The sequence below is a fragment of the Pararge aegeria genome, chromosome 16, assembly GCF_905163445.1.
Source record: "Pararge aegeria chromosome 16, ilParAegt1.1, whole genome shotgun sequence".
NCBI classification, from domain to species: domain Eukaryota; kingdom Metazoa; phylum Arthropoda; class Insecta; order Lepidoptera; family Nymphalidae; genus Pararge; species Pararge aegeria.
In genome coordinates this window covers 12543229-12570984 of record NC_053195.1, presented here as the reverse complement: position 1 = coordinate 12570984, position 27756 = coordinate 12543229, and the positions used below count along the sequence as shown (strand labels likewise).

Sequence of the window (27756 nt, the reverse complement as noted above, 5' to 3'; positions counted from 1 at the left end):
CGAACAATAAACTCTCTTTCAGAAAATTATTTAGTCTATAATTTAATTCTAAGACACGAATTTTTGAAATCGGTTCAGGCATCTTCGAGTTATTGGGTAACATTCATAAAAAAAAAAGATTACGACGAAATAAGTACCTCCTCTTGTTGGAAGTCAGTTATAAATGGGACCTATATTTGTTTGCGTGAATTGATATAACAATAAAAAAAAAGTTCAGAAATAAAACACCAGTGTTGTTAATATAACAAAATTTATTTAATATGTCGCCGATATTAATTATATGCTATATAGGTACACTATGTATCTGTAGCTTAACTAAATAAAACGATACATAAACCCGATTAAACTATTATTTGGCTTCCAGGACGAAAAACCCATACACCGTTCTATAATAAGATCGGCGCGATAAACAAAACACACAAACACAACTCTTTTATACTTTAAGAATACAATAGTATGTTATTAATGTAACCAATTCCCGTTTTCTGTTAGGGCTACGGCAGTTTATGTTAAACCGATGCCCCTAATCGGTTTTAACCGTAGTCCACGACGCTGGCCTAGTGCGTATTAGTGGACTTCACACACCTTTGAGAAAATTATGTAGAACTCTCAGGCATGCAGGTTTCCTAACGATATTTTTCCTTCACCGTTGATATTTTAATTACTTAAAATGCACATAACTTGAAAAGTTGAGGTGCGTGCTGGGATTCGAACTCGGCCCCCCCGAAAGGTAAGTCGAGCTCCTGCCCAATGCGCTATCACCGCTTCACGCATATTAATATTATAGGTAACAAGCCACGGCCAGAGAAAATTCAGAAATTATAAATTCCTATATTTCTACACCTGGGAATCGAATATTCGGGACGTCCACTTATAAGATCACTGCACCAGAGAGGTCGTTGTACTTTGTCTATGATTCTTGCCACAGGTTGTCATATTTTGTGTTTGTATTATCATAGGTTTCGAGTTCCCTTAAAATTACGCACCAGTGAACCGGTGTCGTAACTTCAGATGGCTAAAGTCTTTAGTCATCGTGTAAGAGTTGGTCAAACGTTTCGTTTTTCTAGACATCACCTAAATAATAGGTATCTGATTTAGGAGTGGCCTAGATTTAGTAAAAACGGGCATTACTATGGCGCCTGGTTGTGCCTACTGTGCAATTAATCCAACGATCAATAATATAATAGATATGCTGTCAACTTTTAAACATGAAAAATAAGGTCTCATTCATATTTGAGAACCATTTTTTCGATAGATTGTTCGTTAGAAAACCAATGCGAGTCTACTTGTCACTAACGTCGCGTCGCCATGTCGTGTCGTACGTAAAGGTAAGTGTTGAAATATCTTAATGTATATAAGAACTTATATATTAAAAGTATTCAACATTTTTATACACAGTAAAGAAAACTCGGACTTGTTTTCTCTTAGATTATGTACGGGATCACATCTATACATAATTGCTAGAAGAACTTATCCAAGCGATCACCTATATAATATTAATAAAAAATAAAGAAAGTAAATAGTAATAATTAACATTATTATGTACACAACGAAAATATATTATTTTAACCAATAATATGGTATTACTTCTAGAGGTACAAACTCTCACAGATACGGTGGTATAAACACATCGTTTGACCAAGGGCTTTGAATGCTTATATAGCATTAACGCTGTAAGCACGCAAATAATATAAAATGAGAGTTATAAAAATTCACGTAAATAGTATTTTTATGTATGTATGAAGTCAAATAATACTAGTTAGAATTTTTCGCCAAAAATAATAATGATCATACAAATTAATAAGGTAAATAAGAAAGTATTTTTTTATTTGTGTGGTCGTACCAAACTTTATGGTTAAACTAATAACTTAAGTCTTATTAGTTTATGTGTGACATGCACATACGTTTATGCCTAAAGTTTTTATAATTCTTATTAATGTTAAAATTAATAAAATATTACTACTTATTAATATCCTGGTCGAACAACCTGTGCCTACGCCTACGCCTCAGTATAGATGTATTAACTTCACAGACCTGTATACCACCGACTAGTTTAGTTAGCCAGCTCTATTGGTAATAACATCTCATTGATATGTTCATTTTATTATTTTACAGTAGTACGAAATTATTTATGAGCGTCGACATTATAATGTTTCAAGATTGATATTGAAATACTGAAGTTAATTGATAATGTGTACATAAAAGTGCATTATAGAGTACATGTGTCTTCGATCAATATGACGAAATAACTTTTTTTAATAAGTTAAGAAATCGGCTGATAACCATTTTTAAAAATAAAACCAGATACCTACTTCTGATAGATTTTGTGTAGGACCTATAGATACAGTGGTGTGCACTTCATGCATGCGTACAAGCACTGCCTCCCCTAAATTTCAATATGACTCGTACAGCCAGGAGGATTTTTTTTTATAAACCTTGTGCAAGCTACAACACGTACACATACACTTTATTGATCGAAGACAAGTATAGTTTGTCTATGGTCGCAAAAACATGCATAAATTACACAGACAATACAGAAACTGCAAAGCAACTACATTAAACTATGACATAAAAACGTTTTTTTTTTGTATATTTTAAAGGATTTTATTTTAATTTTAAAACATTCTTTACACTTCAAAGTTATTAAAATATTGCTTACATAAAAAGGCATAAGGCAAGTAAGAAAACAACGGAGCATACAATGGGATATGTTCGGCTTGGTAGTATTTTTGAAAAGTGTTTGTATACATAATATATTTGTAGTAACAAGATTAATAACTCGCTCGCAAGTATCGAAGTAAAATTAACCTTATTTGCATTGTATTACAGCTCAAACTTTCCTACAATTCTTTAGCTGGGACTTTTCAAAAAACGTTTGAGAAACAAAAATCAGATGTACCGGATTTGCGACTCTAAAACGAGTGACAATAGGCCCATTTTACTTTGATGATACAGAGTTTCGTACTCGAAAACGTGTGGTGTGGAGTGTTGCGGACATAATTTATGCACATACGATGAAAAAGATAGAAGTCTTTACACAATTCGGTAAAAGACACAAACATAACAAAATATGAAAACTATACAAAAATAAAAAACGCGTAAAGGGGGTCTTATCGCTTCAGGCGATATCCTCCATGTAGGATTACAATTACAGAAAACGGGTGTCTCAGTAAAATAAAATAAAAAATATTTATTACTATTAAAACATTCAGATGTTTTGTACATTCGAGATGCATGAAACTTCTGAATGCATTTATCGAAATTGCATGTTCAATGAATTTTCGTGGCTTCCTCACAAAATTTAACTTTTGATATAAATGACTATGGTTCTATTATTTCTTTTTCTGTTGTTCTACAATGCGCAATGAGTATATATATAGTCAGTCAACTTCTTACTACGATACTCATTGGGCGTACCGGTGCGCAAGAAGAGCCGAGGTCTGGGGAGGGGTTTACCACTCATTATATGCCCCATCAGGTAGGTTGACTCAATATAGAACTCCTTACACATATGGGTGCTACTATAACCTTAACTTATGGTGATATGTGCGTAATGTGAGTGAAGTAAGGTGATGTGGCTTAGTTTTTTTTATTCCACTGCAAGTTCTCAATATCACCTGTTGGTAAGTGATGAGATGGCAGCGGACTAACTTGTTAGGTGAGGCAGTTATATAACCCTATTTGCCCCTCGGAGATCGAACTCGGGACCTCCCTCCCACTTGCACAGCGCCCACTGCGCCAGGAAGGTCGACAAACACAAAATATACATTTCCATTGAAATTTAATATGCTGTTAAAAAATCATAATTTGTTACATTACTGAACTGCCGGTCAGTCGACGTCATAAAAAAAAAATTAGATCCGGTATGTTGTGGGGTACCCGAATCACCCCCATGTTCCGCGATTTTTTATAGATTTTTTAAGGAATTTCGACATCTTAAAAAAATTCTAAAAAAAAGAACAATACTTTTTTAGTTATTTTTTTTGCAACAGAATTCTCATGAGTTGTAAATTTTATGCATAAAATAATCAGCTTCGTAGCTTTGTTGAAAGTTATGAAAAATGTAAACATAAAAAAAAGACGGGTTGCACTCCGGGAGTGCCGGCAGAAGTGAAAACTTGATTATTAATTAACGTTGAGCATGTTTGATATTTTGGAATGGTTAGGGAATAATTTTGCACCAATTGCTTTATCAGTATAAAAGTACTATCATTAATGTGGTAGAATACAATATTCATTTATTGCGCTATCGTACACAAACATGACATATTATACATATTACATTAAAAATTTAACACTTTAAAACTATTACAATTATTTTACATTAAAAAGTTTATCTCTCCGAAAAATCAACTTCCATTCATAATTTCAACGACTTTTTCACCATCATCATTACCAGAACTATCATCGCCAATCTCTAAAACTGATACAAAATAGTAAATAAATAATAAATAAATAAATAGTAGATAGCTGTCTACTCTCCATCCGTCTTACGCTTTTTCGATCAGGTCACGTGTCCTGACGCGAGTTTAAGATTTTATACCCATTACAGAAAAAGTGCTCAATGCCGCTAAAGAAGTTTTCACTTCAAAAAAAAACATAATTCCAAAACTATAAAAAATCGCGCAACATACAGGACCTAAATTTTTTTTGTGACGTCAATTGACCGGCCACCCTGTCTAACTAGTGCAGGAGGAGGCGTTTTATGTATTTCCCCGCTGTAGACATTCCCTGGTAAGAAATCCAGTGCACACCATTGCACAGGGTGGCATGTTGCAGTACGTACTCCTTGCATTCCTGCGAAGTGTCGCTCTGTTTATAGCCGATGATTTTTTACTCAGAATAAGGTGGGTCATATGCTTGTTCCGTCTATTATAAGTACAAAAATAAACGTGTGGGTACTTATGTACACGCGATAGACGTTATACTTCTTTTGCGTAACAGGATAAAAAATCTTTACAAAAATTTTATCTTTCGCCTTATTCTGCGTTTGTAGATTGACAGATTTATTATAACGCGTTAATCCAGTTATCTCACTAACGGAAAACCAATTATCATCATTGAAATTTGATATTTTTGTTTGTACAATTGAATCAATTTAATCGCCAGAATGAGCCCGCAGACTTTGAGAAGTCAAAGTGTAGTGTCAAACCTTTTATCGAAATACAAATTTGTTGCCTATAGCTAACTTCAGGGTGTCGGTTTTTCGTGACGATGCGCGCGCGCATCGTAAAAATTTACCGTCATAATTTTTCCCTAATGCGCCAAAACAAGTATAACTTCCAAAACACACATTCTTATTTATAGTATTAGTAGGGATTATAATTAATAATATGCACATATGTTTGGGCAGCCTGGGACAAATTTCGACCAGGTCCTTTATTTTAATGGTGTGAATATTCCCGCGGCTCGAACATCCGGTGGAAAAGAAGCAGACCGCTAAGTCATATTACAGTAGAGTCGTAGTTAAATCTATATAACTCTCCCATGATATAAGTCTTTATAAAGCCGTGAGAAATCAATTAAGCTAATGACAATGATGATGATGACGATGAATATGATGATAAATGAAGGTGAAAATCTTATTAATAAAAAAAACAACTAAGTAAGCTTAACAGCTTGCAAACGTCTAAACATTTTGTGTATATTAATAAACAACTTTTTATAATTAACAACATGGACGTCGTTATGCAACATGTGTCATTAAATAGTTGCAACGGGTGTAAATATATACTCATTTACAAACGTTACTTCTAATTACTTAAACACGAGAATAACGGTAATTAGTCAATCTACTTAGAATTTGTCAAATAACGTCATTTGGTTTTTCATACCAAAATGACCTGTTGAACTAATTTGCACACGATGAGAAAATTATGACAGCCATTTTCTCGACCTATTTCTACAGGAAGAAGACAAAAGAATAAAATACAGCAAACGAGGGCACTCATAACTTTTTATTTCACTGCGCACGTCTTAGTCCTACTAAGGTAGGACTAAGACGTGCGCAGTTTTTACAGATCAACTGTTAATTAAGCTAAAGCTAAGAAATTCCCGCGTGTCACGCCGTTAATTACATAATAAAACTTAACTCGAGACAGTTTAAAGTTTGTTCGTATGTTCCTAACTCTATTCTCTGGAATTACCAGTAGAATTTATAATAGGAATAAGCTTTTAATGTGGATATGTTAAACAGACGAAAATAAATCGTACGATACAGTACGAGTACGTGCAGTACAGTGTGACCTTAGGCATCTATAATAAAATTATACGAAAAAAAAATATGTATGAACGCGCGAATATTGAATTAGATAGCTCATTTACACAAGGATAGTTGGAATGGGGAAACCGGTAGAGTGTTACGTATCTCGCAATCACTGCTGTCAAACGTCACTTTTGTTTATTTATTGTATGGAAAAGTGACGTTTGACAACAGTGATTAAAAGATTTACGCCTGTCGCAAGCCTGTCGCGAGATACGTTATCACCCTACCGAACCCTTAGAAAGAAGCAGTTATTCTCGATTAAGAGAAATGGTATTTTTTCTATAAATGATATACATAAAACGGAAATATACCTTGGTTAAAATAATGTATGACTTAATCGAGAATAAGTGATACCTTTTATGTGGTGACCTTAGCTTCATAGTAAGAAGCAAAAACGGGCCTTAAGGCCTTTTACTACTTTTGCTATCAGTGGCGTCCATAGAGGGTATGTACAGGGTATGCACAGGGTGTTCAGATGAAGAAAATCTCCAGAAAGAATTATAAATACTCGAGGGTAGGCTTTTTAAAACCCTTACAATGCCTAGTCTTAAGTTTTTTATAACTCGTACGGGAGATTTTCTTCATTTTCTATCATCCGCATACCCTCTAGGCACGCCACTGTCGGTGTTTATGTGAACAGTACTCTAAGAAAGGAGTAGAAAGTTACTAGTTTAAGATTTTACGATTGTAGTCGTAAGTAAAATAGCCATATTACTATTTTTTTTATTTTATAGCGCTGTCTGGACGAATTTAAGCTTTAAAACTCGTTATAAAAGTTCCATTTTACTCTCACCTTAATGCTTTATAATCTAAAAAAATATACTAAGGCAGTCATAAAATTCTATGAGTTCATTTTATTTAATTTATTTTTGGTTCAATTAGTATCTTTATAACAGTCACACATATTAATAACTAAAATAAAATACTATTCACTTATTGCATAACGTCATCCATGAACTCTAACTATTTAGAAATTTCCAACTTTCTAGTGAATTTTTCTTGAAATATATTTTTATTAGATTTATTTAATCAATTGTCGTATTGCTTCAGAAGGCAGTTTATATGAAGGCACACATAATAATATAAGGGTGCTATACGCACGCCACTCTATATGAAATTAACATCTTATATTTGCTCCAACACTTCTTTTATCCATTTCAAGGACCAGAAGTAATAAACATTTTTTACCGCAATAACTCACGTTAAGCTTTTTTACTATTGTAAAGGCAAATGTATATTTTTTTTTCATAGAGATACTACTCTAATTATTTAAATAGTCAAGAATTTCTGAACAATTAAAGTTTACGTAGTCCAATTTATTCATTGCTTTGTACGAACGTTACGAGGCATGTGTAGCAACGGATGCCTCAAAGTGTATATATTCCAGCCATGTCTCGCGAGGCATGCGCTGCGAGGCATACGCTGCGAGGCATGCACTGTGAGGCAGGCGTAGTAACGGATCTCACGTGAACATAATGTTTTTGGCGAGCTATGCGTTTTGATACAAGCGCTGCGAGGCATGCGTTGCGAGGCATGTGTTGCGAGGCATCATCGGTAACCTCGCAAAGTCCGCACGAAGCCTGGATCGACATGATAGTCGTTAATTAACTCTCATACGCTGAACAGATCCCCGGCGGAGGGCAGCGGGGCCAGCCCACCGGTCACGTCGGGAAGCCGCGACACATCCGGCAAGTTCTCTATGTGGGACTTTACCTCGGACTTCACTTCGAAGATTTTCTGCAGCTTAATATTGTATTCCTGTGTGAACAAGCATAAGTTTATTTATTCAAAGTCTTTATCGACGTTAGGGAGAAATTGAATAGCTATGCAACGTTTTTTTTCTGTTACGCGTCATCTTGTAGCATTTTCCCGCTACGCGCCATATTTATTATTAGCTCAACACGTAGGTGTGATTATTGTATTTTTAATGAATAATATGTATGAATACTTATAATATACTTTTAACACCAAACACCAAGACACTAAAAACATTCATAAAACGTTTTCCAATTACGGGAATCCAAGCCACAGCCTCAGACTCAGAAAGCAGGGTCGTTGCCCACTTTGACATTAGCCCGTCAACACATAAAGTTTACACAATTTTCAATCGACTTTTTAACTTTGACTGAAGTGTCTAGCAGTAATACAGTAAAATTTTCATAGATCCAAATAGACTACAATGACGCTATAAGAAGTCTAGATAGTATTTGCTTACTTCAAGCTTCGCCTCAGCTTTCTTGGCGAGTACCCGTTGCGCCTGGTCGAGGTCCCCCAACATAGCGGCGACCTTCTGTCTCTTTTCCAACTCCTCGGACAACCTTCTTCAAATCCTCAACCATAAATTCGGGTAGGAATTCTACTGTTTCATTTACTAGCTCAACTTAAGCTTGAGACGAAGCGCGTATAAGAAGTCTGTCAACGTTGCGACGAACTTCCGTATCTTCTCCAACTTCAAGGACAACAAATAAGTCGTACTGAACAAGGAGTTCCATCGCTGAACTACATACTCTAAATTGTATTTGCTTACCTCAAGCTTCGCCTCAGCTTTCTTGACGAGTTCCCTCTGCGCCTGTTCGAAGTCCCTCAACATGGCGGCCGAACTTCCTACTCTTCTCCAACTCCTTAACCATAAATTTTACTAGGGTAGGAAAACTACTGTTTAATTTACTTATTTATCACCTTAAGCTTGAGACGAAGCACGTATTAGAAGTCTCTCAAAATTGCGACTACCTTCCGTTTCTTCTCTAACTTCAAGGTCAAACATAAGTTGTACTGAGCAAGGAGTTAAATCGCTGAATTATCTTCCCATGACGTTTTAAATACTCTAAATTGTATTTGCTTACCTCAAGCTTCGCCTCAGCTTTCTTGGCGAGTTCCCGTTGCGCCTGTTCGAAGTCCCTCAACATGGCGGCGACCTTCCGTCTCTTCTCCAACTCCTCGGACAACCTTAAGTTGTACTCAGCTAGGAGTTCCACCGCCGAATTGACTATGACGCTCAGGCTTAGTGCCGATTCCTTATCTGGAAACCAAAATTAATTTAAAAATATATGTAGGTATGTTTTAAGTCGATTTTTAGGTTTATTATGCACACAATTTTTTTTTTACTTTTTGAGAGTCAAGTACAGGCAACTAGAAAAAAACTAAATTTATAAATAAATTAGAAAAATATTCTTTTTTGTTTTTATTTTTTTTTTTTAATAAAAAATTATTTAGGTTACAGTATTTTACCAGTTTTAAAAAATAATTAAACTATGTAATTAGTGGTTAAGGAAAAATTGTTTATAATTTACCTACTACAATCATTACTTAAACAATCTATGGATGGAAACATCTGAATCTAACAATCTATGGATGGAAACATCTGAATTAAATGATTATTTTTATAATTAATAATCGGAAAAATCAATAAAATTAGGATATTTGGAATAGCGGTGCTTTGCGTAACACCAGCATTGAAGTCATATTTGTGCACGTTATGCATTTTAAGACTAAAATTTGGCTGCTTTTCATATAGCCTAAATAATAATGATCGAAAAACGTTAAGCTTGAAGGTGCATTAAATAGATAAATATGAATAATATAGAATATATATAATAAGAATATAATAAGAATTTACGTATATTATTCATAAAAATATTCAAGTCATTTTAGTACCTATAACAAAAGCTAAGCTCACTTTGGGGCTACATGAAGTGTGTATCGAGTAGTATTTGTATATATTAAAAAAAAATGTAAGTAATAGTTTAGGGCGCTTTCCTTTTTGATGCATGTTTACTCTTTGATTTGACGGTACCAATATTATACATGTAATGAGGTAGTACAGATGTTAGAGGTTTTCGTTTAACAAAAGAGAAAGCAAAATATGGATAGGGTATTTTGATGTGAGATCTAAATTAAAAAATTTCGGAATATGTTAGTTTTTATTTTAATATAGATATAACGACAAAGTAAAATGAACAAAACAGTCCTCGTTTTATAATAGTACATACATTCTGTGTTTTTTTTACTTTAGTAATGTATTTCTTTACGTTCCGGTATGAGCGCTGCATGAAAGACTGCGTACTTTAAAACAGGGTCGCTTTTTATATACTTTATAACAGAGCTTTATTATATGGATGAATTTCTAAAATTTCAGCCTCAGAACTAGATTATTTAACTTATGTTACGGAAATTGACCAAATTTTGTAAGTTGTTGCCTGATTGGATATGTTTTTAGTTTATTTTTATTTTGCTAAGACCATTTTATCACATGTTCACACGAATAAATAAATTTCATTTTATCGCATTTCAAAGCAATAGCCTAAAAACTCGACTAGGATAGTTTTTAAAATATAAATAATAATATGGAAGAAAAAAAAACTTAATAAATATTAATAACAAAAATTCAATTAAAATTTAACAAAGAGAGTTTAACTAACTGACTCAATATTTTAAGTTCGTTGGCCCAATACCAATATTTGGAAAAAGGATTTCGACGACTTTCTAGTATGCCCAAAATGGTACTAAGTCTTTAGAAAGAATTCAGAAACTCTCGCTGCTGCAATTATTTAATTTATTTAATTTTTATTTATTCATAACACACACCGGCAATTAATTGTAACAAAATACATAAAAAAGAAAAAAAATTGTGTAAGAATTAAACAAATTCTGTCTAGTACCATTACAATAATCGATTATATGTGTATGCAGCATTATGTAGATGGCACTGTGGCTGTTCAAAGTACAGAGTCGTACTGACAGTTTTTCGATCAATCAAAATAACTGTAACTGGCAGCATTCAAATGTCAAACGAATGGTTCACAAAACATTCGGCAGATGCATATCGCAATCAGCAGCTACTGTTAAACAGCTGTCAGATAAGTTCCTTAAACTCCTCGTTAAAAACAAAGTGTACCAATAAAACTGAAAATAGTAACTTACATGGAATTGTAATATTGAACATTTGACAGTTATAGCATTAATTAAAGTTCCAAATGTGCAGATAATAATAAAAATTCGATAATTATGACACTTGAAAACTAATATATTTTATTAACAACCTAAAATGTCTTTAAAATATCGCAAGCAAAGCATTCAATATCCATTATAGTTCGTAACAGTGACTCTAATTTATGATATTCGCATTAAATTTGAAGGAATAGAGTAAATAAATGTGACAACATAAAAATATATAGAAATAAATAGTCTGGATATGATATTGGCAGAACAAGGTAAATAGGTATATTGAAAATAATACATAGAAGAAAAATTTTAATGTATGAAAATGTTTAAATGCATGTTCTTCTTGTAACTTTACTCTGCAGCTTTTTTTAGTAATAATAATTCGGTTTTTCGTGGTTTGCTGCATAGTATCGGCCAATAATATTATTTTGATTAGCACACTGCACAGATTGTGTGAGTGAACGATCAGATATGCTGCGTTCAACAAGCGATATGACTTTAAGCCGAAGCAGTAAAAATGTGAGCGACATTCCTGTACCTACATTTGAGAAATATTCAAGGAAAAGAATGAGGTACAAGATTTAGAAATTTTATTCAAAAAATATAAATGAAACAATTGACTCGAACCATCATTTATTTTATATGCAAATAATGCGGTACAAAATATATCTTTTTTGTATATAAGTGGAGTACAATAGAATATTTTCGTGTGACATTTACCTTCTAACTTAGATAATAATTGCACTTCGGAAACTTCTGGCGGCAACGAGGCGATACGCTCCCTCACTGCTTCGTCGCTTGAAGCACTTGATTCCAACTCTAGCAGCGCCTGGAAACAGAAGTAATTTTCTTTGAATATTAATTTGAAATCTGCATTCCGAACCGGTAGGGTTGTTACGGTACGGTAGGGTTGTTAGTAAGCCTACTTGGAATAAATGAATTAGCCTATCCGCGTCTATTACAGTCTTTTACAAATCCCGTCGGTCGATAAAAAGTAGCCAATGTTACTATCCATCCTTTAACCTAACTCTGTGCCAAAAATCAAATCACCTTAATCAAAATTAGAGCGTGAAGGAAGGGCAAACAAACACACTTTCGCATTTATAATATTGTACCGCAAAGTGTTAGAATCGTATCGAACTAACAGATTAATAAACAAATAATTAGCAATAAAATAATATTGCAATTACAAATTGGATATATACTATCTCTAATAAGTAGAATTCTTGGTGATTTTTAAAATAAATACAAGCTACCGATTCTGGACTTTAAAAGGCTGTGGATATAGGTAGGTATTTTAGTTAAGTTTAATCGTAGAAACTAGTGACAAACGTTTAAACTGTTTAAAAAAAAATAGGAAGAATGTTTGAATACCTTTAAATCGGTAAAATATATTTCCGTTTCGGTAGAAATCGGTAGCTTCGGGACCACTGTTATACAAATATTATCATCATCACAACCACAGGGTGACAACTGATGTATCGATTTTCATAGGCAACGGTATGTGTCGCTTGAATACAGCGACTCCTCGCGACTCGCGAGACTGGAGTGGCAGCCCAGCGAAATACCAATTAACATTATTTATGAGTATTTACATAATGAAGCGGCATTTACATAGTAAAGTCGAGACTTTACTTTCGGGGGACGAGTTCGAATCCCAGCACGCACCTATAACTTTTTTAAGTTATTTGCGTTTTAAGTAATTAAAAATATCACTTGCTTCGACGGTGAAGGAAAACTGTTTCAAAAGGTATGTCGAGTCCACCAATCCTCACTGGGCTGGCGTGGTGGACTATGGCCTTAACCCCTTAGCATTGTGGGAGGAGACCGTGCCTTGTAGTGGGCCGATATGATGATATACATAATACGAATGAAAATGCAATATCTATATCTATATACAAATCCAAAAGATAAAAAGGCAATATTCTTAACAATAAAAAAATAAAAATAGTAAAAAATTAAAAATTAATTCCAACCTCCCATGTTCTACTTATTTTTTTACAGGGTTGAACCATAAGGATCAGTCATCCATATGGTTCAACGACATTTTCTCCCTTTTAAATATATAATATTACCGCATTAAGTACATAAGTACCAATGCGTATTAAAAATTGCAATCTAAGATGGAACGCGCTTTAGTTAGCGCTTGACAATTCATACCGATTCATCGAAGCTACTTATGCTCCGTGAAATGACTTTCGTTAGCGCGATGCAGATAATAATGTTATACTACTAGCGCCATCTATCGAAGCGAACTGTCAACATTGCGAACCGAAATAAAACGTTGATTCCTTTTGAGCTTTGAAACTTTAAATCACATTGAGAGAAAAAACGTATAATATGGGTTTTTTAAAGCCCACGGGCATCAGTTATAGAGAGAATACTATAAAAAATATAATATATTTACATTATATGCCGTATTTCATACAATATTATTCAAAGTCCATAAATGTCCAGGCCAAACACTGAATCCTGCAAATCTATTTGGTAGGATTCTACGGATAATTCTTTCCTTATGGCGAAGGCGAGGTATCCGCTAAGAAAGAATTATTCTAAAATGCACCTCTACCAGTTAGAGGTGTATTTTCGAATAATTCTCGGAGGACGGAAAGAGGACGGTCAAGGTTTTTGTATTAAGGTCGCGCTTTAGTTTGCAACATTCTTAAATCAAATCCGGCCAAGTTACGATCGTAACCGCCATATACTGAGTGTAATTTATTATCCAACTCCTAGCCATTAGAAAGAATGATTAACGCTAACATTGAAGGTGGCGCCAGATTGGGGATAATACAATAATAATTGTTAAAGCCTGCAAATCAACATTGGAGTAATTTGGTGGACTTATGCTCTAATTTCTTCTCTCCTATGAAAGAGGACTGTGCCCAGAATAGGCACAGGGTGATGATGGTGATAAATATACATAGATGTATGAAATGATAACTTATTTACCTTTACTAGCTCTTCAGGTTCTGGAGGGTCTCCAGGTGGAGTGTTAGGGCTCACATTAGAGATAGAGTCATTGTGACCATCTGACTTACTCTCACTCCTTCTTCTTTCTCGTTTCTCTTTAATTCTCTCTTTTTCTCTACTATTTTCTTCAAACTTAGGCTTCTTCTCAGGTTCTTTCACCTCAGTGTTTATAGCTTTTCTTTTAGCAACATTACTTGGTTCTGCATCATTGGGATCAACTGAAATAATCGTTTAAGTGATTTAAGCAAGGTTCAATTAACATATATGCAAGCCCATGAGTTTACTTAAGTGAGTTATCATTTTGCGTCATTCAAGAGAGAAGTTGAAAATAAATATTATTATGTGGAGACTTGTGTCTTAATTTCATAAGATACCATTCTGGTTTAGTCTAGTCTAATATAAGTTAAGTTTTGATTGGCACTTTCAAAATTATATACTTATTAAATTATCAAAATTCTGAGATATTTTGCGGACACAATCCAAAAATGACACTTTTTTAACTTTAGAAGAATGCATTCATTAAAAAAATTAAGGTTTATTGATTTGAACTGTAAAGCAGTTGTGTGTATGATTATATTAATAACATTTAAAAAGGCAACCTACAATTTATTAAACAGAAAATAACGAAATATACGGAATAGAAAACAACCAATGGCTATCTATCTATATCTATTTTTAACTAAACCATTTAAAAATCTTGAAATAATCAAAAAGGAGCAGATAAAAAATAAAAAATAAAGTATATATGGGAATTGCTACTTAGGTTTACTTTCGATAGATGGCGTTTACTAGGTGATTTAAATTTTATCAAGTCAATTAAGTACTATTGGAAATCAATTATAAATAGAAATAAAAGTTACATTAATCAAGCAATGCTGAACCAAAATAGTTGTTTCTTACAAAACAATAGCCTGACAGGTAAACAAAGATTAAAACTTACCAGCCACTTTAAACTCTTGTATCTTCTGAGGCTCATAAACAGCCCGCTCCCCCCATATATTTAGTATGCGATGTAGTGATTGCTTAGTCTTTGCATTGATACCAGTTTTTGCCATATGTTTTAATGCATCCACAAGTACATTACCAAACTCCTTTCCATACTCGGGTCCTTTCTTTTTGCTATTCTGTATCACATCATTTGCAAGATACATAAATGTGAGTTGTTTACTGTCTTTTGCTGGAAATCATAGAAGTATTTTGATTAGATTTTTATGAATATTTTGGCTTATCTACACTTAATTATTTCAATTAGCTTTTTTCTGTATTTCCTTATATATCTATGGTTCTAATTTTTTCAAAATCTTCAATAGACTAAAAAGCAACAAAAAGATTGTTTACATTATTAGACAGGTAAGAAAAAATAGGCTGTTCTGGCCACAATCCACGTTAAAATCAACCCCCAACAAATTTTTTGGGTTGGGGAAACATAAATATACAAAAGCTGAATTATTATGTTAATAAAATTTTATTCACTCATGTTACATATAATCAAAGGGTTGTCTTATTTCAAGGTATTGATGGTAGTTTTGGAATGCAGATGTGTGGAAGCACATTCTTGTAAAAGAATCAGTCAAGCGGAAGGCCAAAATTGACTAATACAACTGATGCTCCCAAATTGAAAATTGTATGTGGGCAAATAATTACTATTTAGAATTACCTCTTCAATTTCCTACTGAGGTTGTCTCAGTTATTTGTGGACTTGGCTTTAGTTTTAAGTAAATAAATTTGGTTATCATCACCACCTTGCAATAGTGGAGACATATATATGAACGCTTCAGAAGTGCCTGTGGTAGGCCTACATGAATAAAGAATTTTTGTTTATTTTTTTTACTACTTTTCCGCTCCAATAAGAAATATAAAAGTTAGACTAAACATTTTTTACTCTTATTTCTACATATATAAATAAATAAATAAACAATATTTTTGTTGTTTTTGGCTTATGTTGTGAAGTATATTTTATAAACATTTATATAATAAAAACATGTAATACAAATCTCTTTTGTATATTATTTTATAATATTTAACACTGAATTAGATAAAGTAAAATTATCCTATTGTAATTAGTTAATTAACTAGAAGCTATTAATTACAAAGGTGTTGCATAATTTTGGAGAAGAAACTTTTTACTAAAATGTTATATTTACTTATTCTACAATGACACAAACTTTACTGGTATAGTTTCACAATAAGTGTTTACAAGCTAGCAAAGTCGCGGGAAAATTCTAGTATCGATGCAGTGGACAAATTGCAGCCATATCTATAAAAAAGTGGATAGACACGCTACACCAACTGTTTATAAGTATATTCTATAAATTAGATCGTTCCGTGCCTTCTAAGAGCATAATGCCACATACGTTTTATCAAAGTTATTTTTGAAACGTCCTCAGTAAATTTTAACACGTGAGCATTTTCGTTAGGAGAAAAATATTGAATTCACTTACCTACTACTAGATTCTTATGAGGAATGCATTCGATAGAATAATACTTATTGCATATAGATACGAGGAAATAACAATGAGAAATACCTTTTAATAGCTCTTTGAACCATGTTTTGACGATAGCGGCGTGGTGTTTTCTGTGATGTATAAGCCACAAAGATAATGTTTGAATACTCTGTTGGCTAGGGTTTAAGTCTTGCAGCTTACGAATTAAGGCGTTTTCTGTGAAACCGGACATAATAAGTCGTATTTTCGCACTTCTAAATAGCAGTAAAGATTCAGAACGCGCAATCACCGCGCAATCAACCTATTTTTAATTAGTTGACGTTATGTGTTGACAGTTTGACATTGATGTTTCCACTTTTTTTTAGCTTCGGACTATAGCTTTTTTGAGCTCTGCTTTGTCGCGTTTGTTATGTCATGTTAAGTTCGCAATAGCCTGCTGATAAAGTCAACGACGTATCCCGCCGATAGCCCACATGGCGTTTTACATAAGTTTCTTAAAATCAGACGTGGCGCGAGGTGGTAGAAATCGCATGGCACTTGGCAGGTGTGCCCCCCACAGGCACCACCCTATTGCAGACCGACACAAGCATAGTACCAACGCTACGTTACGCGTACCTAATTAAGTGATAGGAGACACGTGATTTTAATTTTACATGTGGTGGCTGTATCTGATTTATTTCACAAAAAATTTTGATAGTGGTTTACTCCTCTACGTCTCAGACACAGTTAATAATGTACCTCTGAAGCTTGTGAAGTATCATTTCGGTTTTCATTTACACGGTGTTTAATAAGACAAGACACTAATTACAAAAAAATCTAAAATTTACATAAATATAATATACTAAACTTTAATATAATCATATTTTTAATGTGTGGTTCACTCCTAACGATAAAAAAACACTTTTTTGTAAGGATCATTTGATATTTAATATTTCTATTACCTTTCAAGTTTTATTTAGATAAAAAGAAAATTATCGTGGAAAGAACCATGTCGGTAATGTTTGCTTACACACAGATGACGTCACGCGGTTTAATAATACCGTTTACGCGGCAATTTTGAAGAGCGTGTAGGTAGCTTTATGACAAAAATGTATAAATAGTTAGTCTGGTATTACTCGGTGTATATGTGACATTGGCGAAGTACAACGTGCCGATTTGGCACACCTAAAAGCCAACAAAGCAAAAAAAGCATTACTCGGCCCCCAGATTTGAACGCATTACGTTGATGTGTTCAGATTGAATACATGTAAATAAGGGCGATAAATCTCTTATTTAAAAAAAATGTTACTTTTAATTTGCAGAAAAATAATAATTATTGGTTCACAGTTGTACGACGAATAAAAACACTGCTGTAGCACATGTAACATAGATGGCGCTGTACTACTTATAGCTTATTTTATATCGCGCTATGTAAATTTTTTCCCTACACCATATATACACGGCTTTGCCATGTAACAATATTTAGTCAATCTTAACAATGATTTTAATTGTCAACCTAATGTTCAAGGTCCATTATATAGGAGATTTTATAGATGGAGTTTATATTATGCAAAATATTAATTCAAATAGGGTGGATGTTCCATACTCAAACCAAGGATTGATAAGTTCTTCACTTTAAAATGTTGTTTTATTATTAAAGTTAAAAAAATAAAGTTTCGATGTTTTTACTATAGTCCTAAAAATGTAATAGGCCCGTTTTGACATTTGTGCAAGACCATAGAATGTAACTTGGAACGAAACTGAAAGAAACAATAAAATAAAAATCAATTACATACAGTGTTTTAAAAAATACGTAAATTTTTTTGGGACGTTAAATAATATGAAAGAATATATCGCGAGTATTCTTTTTGCGCTTACTTTATAGTAGATAGCATGCAATTTATAATTCTTGCGAAACGTTCCGAAAACAGTTACGTTCTCAGTCTTTTTTTTTTTTTATACTAGAGCTGTAAACATTTTTTTACTGAATATCGACATTAAATATTGTGTAGTTATCTTTACGGCAAATAATGAGCTTGGTTCTCAAAATGGGTTCTAAATAATGAGTCTGAGTTGATGTATCTGACCAAGCGACACATGACTGAAGCGTCCCCGCGCGCACTGCGCAGTTTTTCGTTCCTCATCTTGTAAAGTTGACTGTGCGCTCGTTTAAGTTTTATATATATTGTTTACTATTGTTAACTATGGCTCTTCTATTTTGGACATTAATTTAAACATAGTGATTTGACTCGATTTTTGTATTTGTTTTTATATAGTACTAACTCTGTTTCAACATGTTGAAAAGTGGACGTATAGACCAATCTTTTATAGAAAAATACTAAAAAACACTTGTTTTTTTTTTAATCCTATAAATAAATATACAATCATTTGAAAATTAAAAAAAATGTTTTCTTACTGAAGCGGCTAGTGACACTGGCAATACTTACTTAGTAAAACTCAAACACTCAAACTTCTTCAGCTTATCGTACAAGGTAAAGTGGCAGGCAGAGGAAGGCCTGGCCGAAGAAGAATATCATGGCTCAAATACCTACGACAATGGTTTGTAAAGAACACCAAATCATTGTTTAGAGCAGCGGTGTCCAAAGTAGGGATATCCCTAATGATTGAAAACCTTCGTAAGGAGTCGGCACCCTAAGAAGAAGAAGTAAAACTCAATTGTAGGCTAGTCTATGTTTTTATCTGTTCCTTGCGGCAATGTAATTGGATGTTTTTTTTTACAAAATATAGCGATAAAAGGTAGGTTTTTAATATTGCAAGTGGTCAGCACCCATAGCCTGGTCAACAATAGGGTCAACCATCCTACCGAAATAATCAGAATACAGCTTCAATACAACATAATATGGTCACTATAAACACATTCCGGCCACGAATCTCCTCCCACAATGAGAAAGGGTTAAAGCCGTAGTCTACCTCCTGCCCCAAAGAGCATATTGGTGATTATTTGATCATTTCACCTATCACCTACCTACCGCAAACTTATCAAATAAATCCTATGACCTAAAACATTGGAATAAAGAGTCAAGTCAAAAAAAAACTCTCAACAGAATTTCATAAACTAAGTAAGTAGGAATTTCACCGATGTTTCGATTTATACATCGGTAGGTATATGTTTTTTTTTGGTATATGGCATCCGAAATTAGTTTTTTTTTTACAGTCGACATGAATAACCTATCTCTTATTTTTACTTTTTGGCACTTCCTGAATCCCCACACACGCATTATCCATTGTAATTTGTGATCTCTATAATAATGCCACAAGCGTGCTACAAACGTGCTACAAACGTGCTACAACCGCTCTAACTGCGGAGAACAGTTTTGATATCTAGCTATTCTCCACGCAAATGTGAGAGAGACGTCTAGCTAATTTACACAACCGGTACAAAACAAATACCTAGGAATAGGAATGTATACTTAATTTAAAAACAATAATTATTTAATTACTTATCAACAACATGGTCCCATCGGAATGGGTTGATGGTGTATTCAGAACCTTATTCTAAAGTTCTTAAGGCAAAATTTGTTTGTTTATGTAAGAAACGTAAATACATATGCGAAGGAAAAAAAAAACTTGTAAAGTAACTTGCTTTTTTATCAGTGTTGGAAGGATCAGCAATTTATAAATGACATGGGGAAAATTTGAATTTAGGGTTGCAGACTGTATGAATTATAACTATATTTTTTATAACTATATCCTAAGCCAACAACATAGCACAAAATATATGATGGGTATACAAAAATACGTAAAAGTTATGATGTTAATTCGCGTAAAACATGTGATAGGTACAATAAAAATGCAAAACTTTTATTCTACGACCTACTGCGTCGCATTACCCGGCGCTGTTCATCTGAAAACGTAGGGAGATATCGAAGATTGGAGTTAACAAATACAAACAGATTTTTCTAATCTGAATAAATATATTCGAGCAGTGAAAACTAAAAGGAAACAATTCCGTCTATTTTGTATGTCGGTTAATAAATTCTACAACAAAATACATTGTATTAACATAATATTCTTCTGAAATTTAAATTATTCTAGCGAACATTAAAAGAAATAACAGCTAAATTTATTATCTACAATATTTAACATTTGTTAATTTTTGCCAAAAAAGATACTGGTAAGCCGACTGTATGGTTAATACAAATAATAATAAAAAGCTCCATACATATACTCCAGCCCTATTAGAGGATCCGCGAGAATAGGCCGCGATCTTTCTCTACGTGGACAATCGCACCTGCGCCGGCGCAACCTCATCTCAGTAAGCACAGTTTTCAAAGGCCGAACCGCACGCGCCCCTCGACAGCGGCCGTTTGCACGTGAAAATGAGATTGAGTTTCTAAATTCGAATTTTTTTTTTTAGCTTTCGTTATTAGTGGCCTGTAAATAGGTGTTTTATATTGAGTGATTTAAAGTTTTTTTTTTATAAATAAAATAATGTTTTCTCTAAATAGAGTACGTCCTAGTGTTTTTGTCATCGTATCGCTAATTTTGCTTGCTAGTGCACAAAAACCTTCCAACGGCCAACGAGACGTCGGTAAGTGTAATTTTATTGTTCATATTATAAGAGCAGATTAACAATACATAAATTTAGTAAATTATAAACCAAGCCTGATAAAATAAATATAGAATTTAATTTAAGCTTAACTGCAGTATTAATATTTATTAATTTGCAGTGTTTCGGCATCTGAATTCTGAATCACTGTTTCCACTTTTTTCATAAATAAGTTTTGTCCTAATTACATTTTGTACCAAACTACTTTTTACTTGTCTTAAGTAAACCAATTTTTCATTACTATTTAAAAATAAAATATAATCAAGGAAACAAATTAAAAAAAAAACAATAATATTGTTTACATAATATGACAAGTTAAAAATATAGAGTATAGTTAAAATATTCTAATCGATAGCGTTTCTATACTCTAAGGTCAAGTCGGTGATATATGTTAATTAATCTCATACTAGGAGCGTTAATTTCGCAAGGGTGTTATGTGTTTAAACTGTCTTACCTACTAATGCCAATAACCTACATAAAGTTATAAGTTACAGCAACTTGTAAGCTAACTGATCAGTTAATAGCTCTCTTCCCGCCACAAATGTAGAAATAATTAAACGTTAGTTTGCGTAAGTAGGTCTAGGTACCCACATATAAAAAACAAGTGAGGCTAGGTGATTTATACCAAGCCTCACTACAGTATAGACCGCAAGGGGGCGCTGCAATTGTACTTATATTTTTACTAAAACACAACGCAAAGCAGATTCATAAATGTTTGAAGGTTAATCGCAACTAAGGGGCGTTGCCGAAGTTAGTTTTCGTCGTAGGTTTGATTTTTTTCTCTTGTTAGTGTCTAAATTTAGGTATTTCAAGTAGGTAGAACGCGGAAGTTTATTTTAAAATTCACTTTTTACGGACGTAGAGTTGCTAAGGAACCTTAGTAGATACTAGTGTGGTTGTTAATAGATCTTATTGCATCCTTTTCTTATTTTAATTATTATAATTTACACAGAAATCAAAATTTTCGTATTATTGAAAATACTCTATAAGTATAAAAAAATATTTTTGTAGTTAACGTTTTGCTTTTTAGTTTATCTTAATAATTTGTATATTCTCATCAAAAGATGTTGAACATACGGTGTCTGTCATAGGCCTGTTTCAATGCAGAATTTTGATAACCATGTCAATCTGCAATGGTGTAGCGTGGTGGGCCAATACTCTAGTCTCTCCTGTGAGAGCCCCTTACAGTTTTCGCTAACGATGAAAAACGCAATGCCTAAGTAAGTAACGCGTAATCAAAGAAGATTCCGCGGCCTACATTTATCTTTCACCAATCGATTTTCACTAGGCAACTCATATAACATAACTTGTCTATGATTTTGTTTGTCTATGTGTTTGTATTATCATATTTTTTATTTTTTATGGATATAAGGTTATTAAAAAAAATCAAATTAATATTTTTCTCCTTTGTCAAGTGTCAGTTTACGAGTCCCTTAAACTTAACGATCTACCGAATCGGTATCGTAACTTCAGAAATGGCACCTAATGTTGTAGTCATTATATTAGGATTCGTGAAACGTTTTTTTCTCTATGAATCACTAGGCATCATATTCCTAAGTTTAGATAAACGGGCATTAGTGGTTTGAATGTGCCTCAGTAGTGGGACATGGCATAATGGCTTAGATATATTTTATCAAGTGCAAGTGATAACTTGAAATAATAGCTAAATTTAACAGAGCACAAGGGATACCCTGTGTTCGTTGGTTATGGCAGTTAAATTAAACTTAGGGTAATAAACACCTGGATGTATTAAACGTACAGTTCGTCATTCTCTCATCAGATAAATCAGTCATCAGTCTTAAATATATTTTTTTTTTTCCTTTATATAATTCTGCCTGTTAATTTGTCAAACGTTTGTTATTAAGACCATAGATATAGGGAAGCAGTGTCCTCCTGTAACACAGTTTAATCTACCGCAGGACTTCACACTACAATTGAAATGTATACGTTTTTCTGATAAAATAAAGATATTTTTATTATTATTAATCGATACTCTAAAAGCAAATTGGAAGTGTTGGATATGTCACTAGACTTTCTGACAACCAACGAAATGACCAGGCTCAGCAGGTCCCCGTTCTAGAGGTAGAAAGCATTATCTTTGGGATGGCTATATAAACAACCCAAATGGATGCAGAAAATAAAAAAACAGGCTGCGATGGATGTCTCTCGATGAGGCCTTGACCTTGTAAAAGGGTTCTTTATAAGATATCTTCCCATAAGAGAAAATTCAGAAATTATGCATTCTCAAATTTCTATTGGGATCCTGGGATAGATTATAAGACCACAACGGTCAGCGCCAGAAGAATCAACTCAAAGGATGATGATGATGATGGAAAATAATTTTGACACATATTAAATTATTATTACATAATATTTTTTTTATATTCATTATGCACATAAGCGCATATTATTATACAGTTACAGATCGCCGCCAGTCGATGGCGATACCACTTTTACTTTTAGTGACACAGTGATTTCACTCTCCAAAACCAGTTAACTCGGTGCTGATACACAAATAATACGAGAGCGTGATTAAAATTTGGTTGAGTTTTTAATGACGTGTCATACATACTCGTATGTTATATGTTATACATACGAGTACTTGTAGATAACACAGACTAAAGACACAGAGGTTGAAATAGCTTAAACTATTTATAATCTATGTTGTTTCGCACAGCGAAAACAAAGTGTTATTCTTGACCATAGAATTGTCGGATTAACACGATTCAGTATTTTTTCTAGATAGAAAATAATGAGAAATTTACCTCTAACGAAAATTTTAAGTATGTTTTACTTATTAAAGCTTTGGGATGAAATAAAAAATACTAAGTTGGTATATAAGTTGACATTACTTAGTATTTTTGTGTATTGTAATCACCTGTACCTAAGTATGTAATAAAATTCAATTTTTTTTTAATTAGGCTTAATAAAAGCCGCAAAAAAATTGATACCTTAAGCATGTCTGTTTGTAGTAACTCTAACCACTGGTTCGGAAGGCAGATATGGATGAAGAACTTCATGCATACTAATGCACGATCGGATATCTTGAGTATAAAGTCCTCTAGAGTCCTACATAGTTTTCTGAAAAGCAGTTAAAGTGTGACATAACACTACATACCTATACCGACGTTATGCAAAGCTTATTAATTAGGACCTATGGGTAAACCATGCAGGTCTGAAAAACACGCTTCCCTTTTATTATTATATTTTTTTTCGACTGAAGGGAGGCTTCAGCTGTGGCTAGTTGCCACCCTAACGACGATGACGTGCCGCTAAGCGATTATGTGTTCCGGTACGATGTCGCGGTAAACCGACGAGAGGTATGGGTTTACTATAACTGCCAAACTGTTAACAGGGTTGCTTTTACCATCTTAGACTGCATCATCACTGTGAGATTGCAGTCAAGGATTAACTTGTGATAGAATAAAAAAAAAAGTTAACGAGTAGGTACATAAAGTTTTATGGTGGCGCCGGTAATTTGATTAAACGTTAATAGGTATTCTTATTGTTAAATGGTGAAATTAAAAAAATACCAACAGCATAATCGGTAAACTCGTTTCGTAACATCATTAATTCGATACCATGATACCATAAGGTTGACACAAATATCGAATCTATGCGGTCACCTTACCTACTGGATTTTTTTATTAATTTTCCTTCTATGCAAACCGATTTAAAAACCCATCTTACATTAAAAGTCACTAATAGGTAGGTGGTTATTGATAAATTTTGTGTTTTTAAGTATACTGGATTAAACTATCTTTATAGTAATACCTATATATACGTATGGATAGCGGTAAGGCTTGGTCCACATTTTTATATTTATACAATTTAGGGTGGCGCAAAAAAAACGACTATTTTTTTTTTTTGAGTCTCGGATGAAAAAAATGTTAGTTTTTGATGTTTTAAGAGCCCTCTCCAAAGGACAGCTCAAAAAAAATTTTTTAAGAGGTCACTCCAAATTTTTTTAAATTTCGAAAATCGTCGCAAATCGATTTTTTTTTTTTTTTTAATTTTTTTTCTCGTTACGGTATAATTTTATAGACAAAAAAAAAAATAAGTTTCTGAAAGTTTCAGTTAAAAATTTTAATTTTGAAAGGTCGCTCATAATTTTTTTTAATTTATTAGTTCATTAAATACTGTAAAAATGTTGTAGTTGATTAAATAAAATGATAAAAGTAGAAAAAAATTGTGTTTTTTTTGTTATCCTTGATTTTTAGTTCATCTCGTGGTGTATTTTTATAGATTATTGTACTAAATAAAGGAAAAAAAATGGCCGGAATTTTAATTTTAATATTAAAAGGTCACTCGAAAAAATCTAAAGTCATTTACTAATAAATTAAAAAAAATTATGAGCGACCGTTCAAAATTAAAATTTTTAACTGAGACTTTCAGAAACTTATTTTTTTTTTGGTCTATAAAATTATACCGTAACGAGAAAAAAAATTAAAAAAAAAAAAAATTCGATTTTCGACGTTTTTCGAAATTTAAAAAAATTTGGAGTGACCTCTTAAAAATTTTTTTTTGAGCTGTCCTTTGGAGAGGGCTCTTAAAACATCAAAAACTAACATTTTTTCATCCGAGACTCAAAAAAAAAAAATAGTCGTTTTTTTTGCGCCACCCTATTATACATATATTTTTAACATATATTTTTCAAATATGATAAGGCAAGTTGTAATTTTTTAAAATAACTTTTTCAATTTTTCAAAATCTATAATAATCACTGCTTTGTTTAGGTGTAGTCCTTAAATTGTTTATACTCGTGATAATTTCTAAATGAAATGCCCAATTGGAATAAATAAGATTTACAGATTAAAATCACATACCATCAGTGGCGTGTGCAAAAGAGCAGTTTACTAAATCGTATTGCTAAAGGATTAAAACATTTGATAACATTTAAGGTTTTACTTGGTACATCGTATTGTTGTTTTTTAGTGGTTCTTAGACATAAAAAATAGATAGAAAATAAATTTGTAATAAAACCAAGAAATGAAGTGAGAGATGTCGCATTATAATATGTATTCTCCAAATTCGAATTCGAATCACAAATAACTTTATGCTTTTTACTAGATATCTTTAGTTATATTTGTTTAAATATAATGATGATCTACTCATGTTAAATCGAAGTATTCAAACATAGCCAAAATTCTCGTTACATAAACAGAAAGACTCACCCAATAATATGTTTGCAATATAAAAAATTATCACCAACCGGTATAAAAATTCAGAGTTATCCTTGTTGCCGATTAAAAATTCTTAGTAAAATACTAATTACGTATGTCTACTGAAAATTAGGCGAATGTGAACTCAACCTAAAGTGTGACCTTTCTGAGCCATCTATAATTTTTTAGATAGAATTTGAAATCAGTTTTTTTTTGCAGCATCAGACTACAGGTAGGTATTTTAAAGATAACGAACAAATTATGCACTGGTTAAGTATAAAATAATCTGAGTGATTAAGCGTCCCAGACGTTGTAGGTTTACATTCCACTTAAATGCTATTGGTGTAAGAACCTTTTAGCGTAGAGTAATTTAGACATAATTTAATTTATGCAATTAAAATATCATTTCCTTTCATGGCGAAGGAATACATCGTCAGGGTACCTGCATGTATTAATTAGAATTTTCCATAAATTTATCAAGGGCATTTGAAGTCATTTCGCACTGAGCCAGCGTTAGGTTTAAGCCTTTAGGTCCACTATGGCCTATAAACCCTTCTCATTCAACCCTTCTCAGAGGAGACTCGTGTCCTGTATAATAGTGACGCTGAGAAATTTATAAATAAATATGTATACTACCACAATACACACATCGCCATCTAGTCCCAAAGTAAGCGTAGCTTGTGTTATAGGTAGATGATTGATGAAATGTTTTTAAAGATAAATAATTTCTCAAATCGGACTAGTACTTCCTCAGATCATTGCATTCAAGTAAACAAACAAACAAAACTCTTCAGCTTTATATATTAGTATAAGATATAAACTGTGCTTTTAGCATCTAGAATATAAAACACGTATTTAGAGTTCCATTCGCTTAAGGAGTCATCATCGTCATCATATTTTCCCATTACCGTATCACTAAAGGGCAAGGGTCTCCCCCCACAATGAAAAGGGGTTAAGGCCGTAGTCCACCACGCTTATTTGTATATTTCATCATAATTATCACTTTAGTAGAAATAAACTGCCTCACTTCTATTTCATTTGCTGTAACGTCACTCGGGACTCAGCTTTTTTTTTTTTCTTTTTTTTTGGGATTGTGTATAGCTGATTAACCCTAATGATTTTAACAGCGTAACGCGGGCTTGTTGGTGAGCCTCGGAATAGGGCTCTGTCAGGAAGAGTTTGAACCCTAGGGCTCGAAGAAGCGAAGGGATCGTCGGCCTGAGGGCGACTCATGTGAGGCCGAACCTCGGCTCAGGCTACGATTGGAGTGAAAGGGTTACGGACGGTGATTAATCCGCACGCTTCCGAGGTTGATTGTGTGTTCTGATAGGGAGTATTGTCAGTAGTAATCTGATCGTCAGGGTCGTGAAGGATTTGTTTAGGCCTCATCTTGTTGAGAGTGGCGCTAAGGTTGGGTGAGTAAAA

The 27756-nt window shown here is 33.2% G+C and overlaps 2 protein-coding genes across 4 annotated transcripts in view; one reads left to right on the top strand and one right to left on the bottom strand.

The window, feature by feature from the left end:
* Positions 1-7130: 7130 nt before the first annotated feature.
* On the bottom strand, positions 7131-16918 carry LOC120630688 (regulation of nuclear pre-mRNA domain-containing protein 1B). Of its 3 annotated transcripts, XM_039899964.1 has the most exons (7): positions 16702-16918; positions 15117-15353; positions 14156-14394; positions 11927-12035; positions 9109-9284; positions 8793-8886; positions 7951-8023 (listed from the first exon to the last, which is right to left on the bottom strand). In XM_039899964.1, exons 1-6 carry the CDS (start codon positions 16850-16852, stop codon positions 8806-8808), a joined length of 993 nt encoding a protein of 330 aa, XP_039755898.1. In that variant the 5' UTR covers positions 16853-16918; the 3' UTR covers positions 7951-8023; positions 8793-8805. The 3 variants fall into 3 exon arrangements, with proteins under 3 accessions (XP_039755897.1, XP_039755898.1, XP_039755899.1); XM_039899963.1 differs by lacking the exon at positions 8793-8886 and having other exon boundaries at positions 7131-8023; XM_039899965.1 differs by lacking the exon at positions 7951-8023 and having other exon boundaries at positions 8886-8903.
* A 4133-nt stretch (positions 16919-21051) lies between these two features.
* LOC120630422 (low affinity immunoglobulin epsilon Fc receptor) overlaps positions 21052-27756 on the top strand; it is a 127840-nt gene continuing 121135 nt past the window's right edge. Inside the window, exon 1 of the mRNA XM_039899649.1 lies at positions 21052-21151. Within this exon, the coding sequence (XP_039755583.1) occupies positions 21052-21151 (100 nt within the window). The remainder of the gene's footprint in view (positions 21152-27756) is intronic.

Excerpts from the sequence above, each read along its gene's own strand:
- LOC120630688 (XM_039899963.1), bottom strand. The coding sequence starts at position 16,852 with ATGTCCGGTTTCACAGAAAACGCCTTAATTCGTAAGCTGCAAGACTTA. Across the intron at positions 14,395-15,116 it reads ACAAGAGTTTAAAGTGGCTG|TTGATCCCAATGATGCAGAA; the intron begins GTAAGTTTTAAT and ends CGATTATTTCAG. Across the intron at positions 8,024-9,108 it reads AAGCTGAGGCGAAGCTTGAG|GAATACAATATTAAGCTGCA; the intron begins GTAAGCAAATAC and ends TTGTTCACACAG.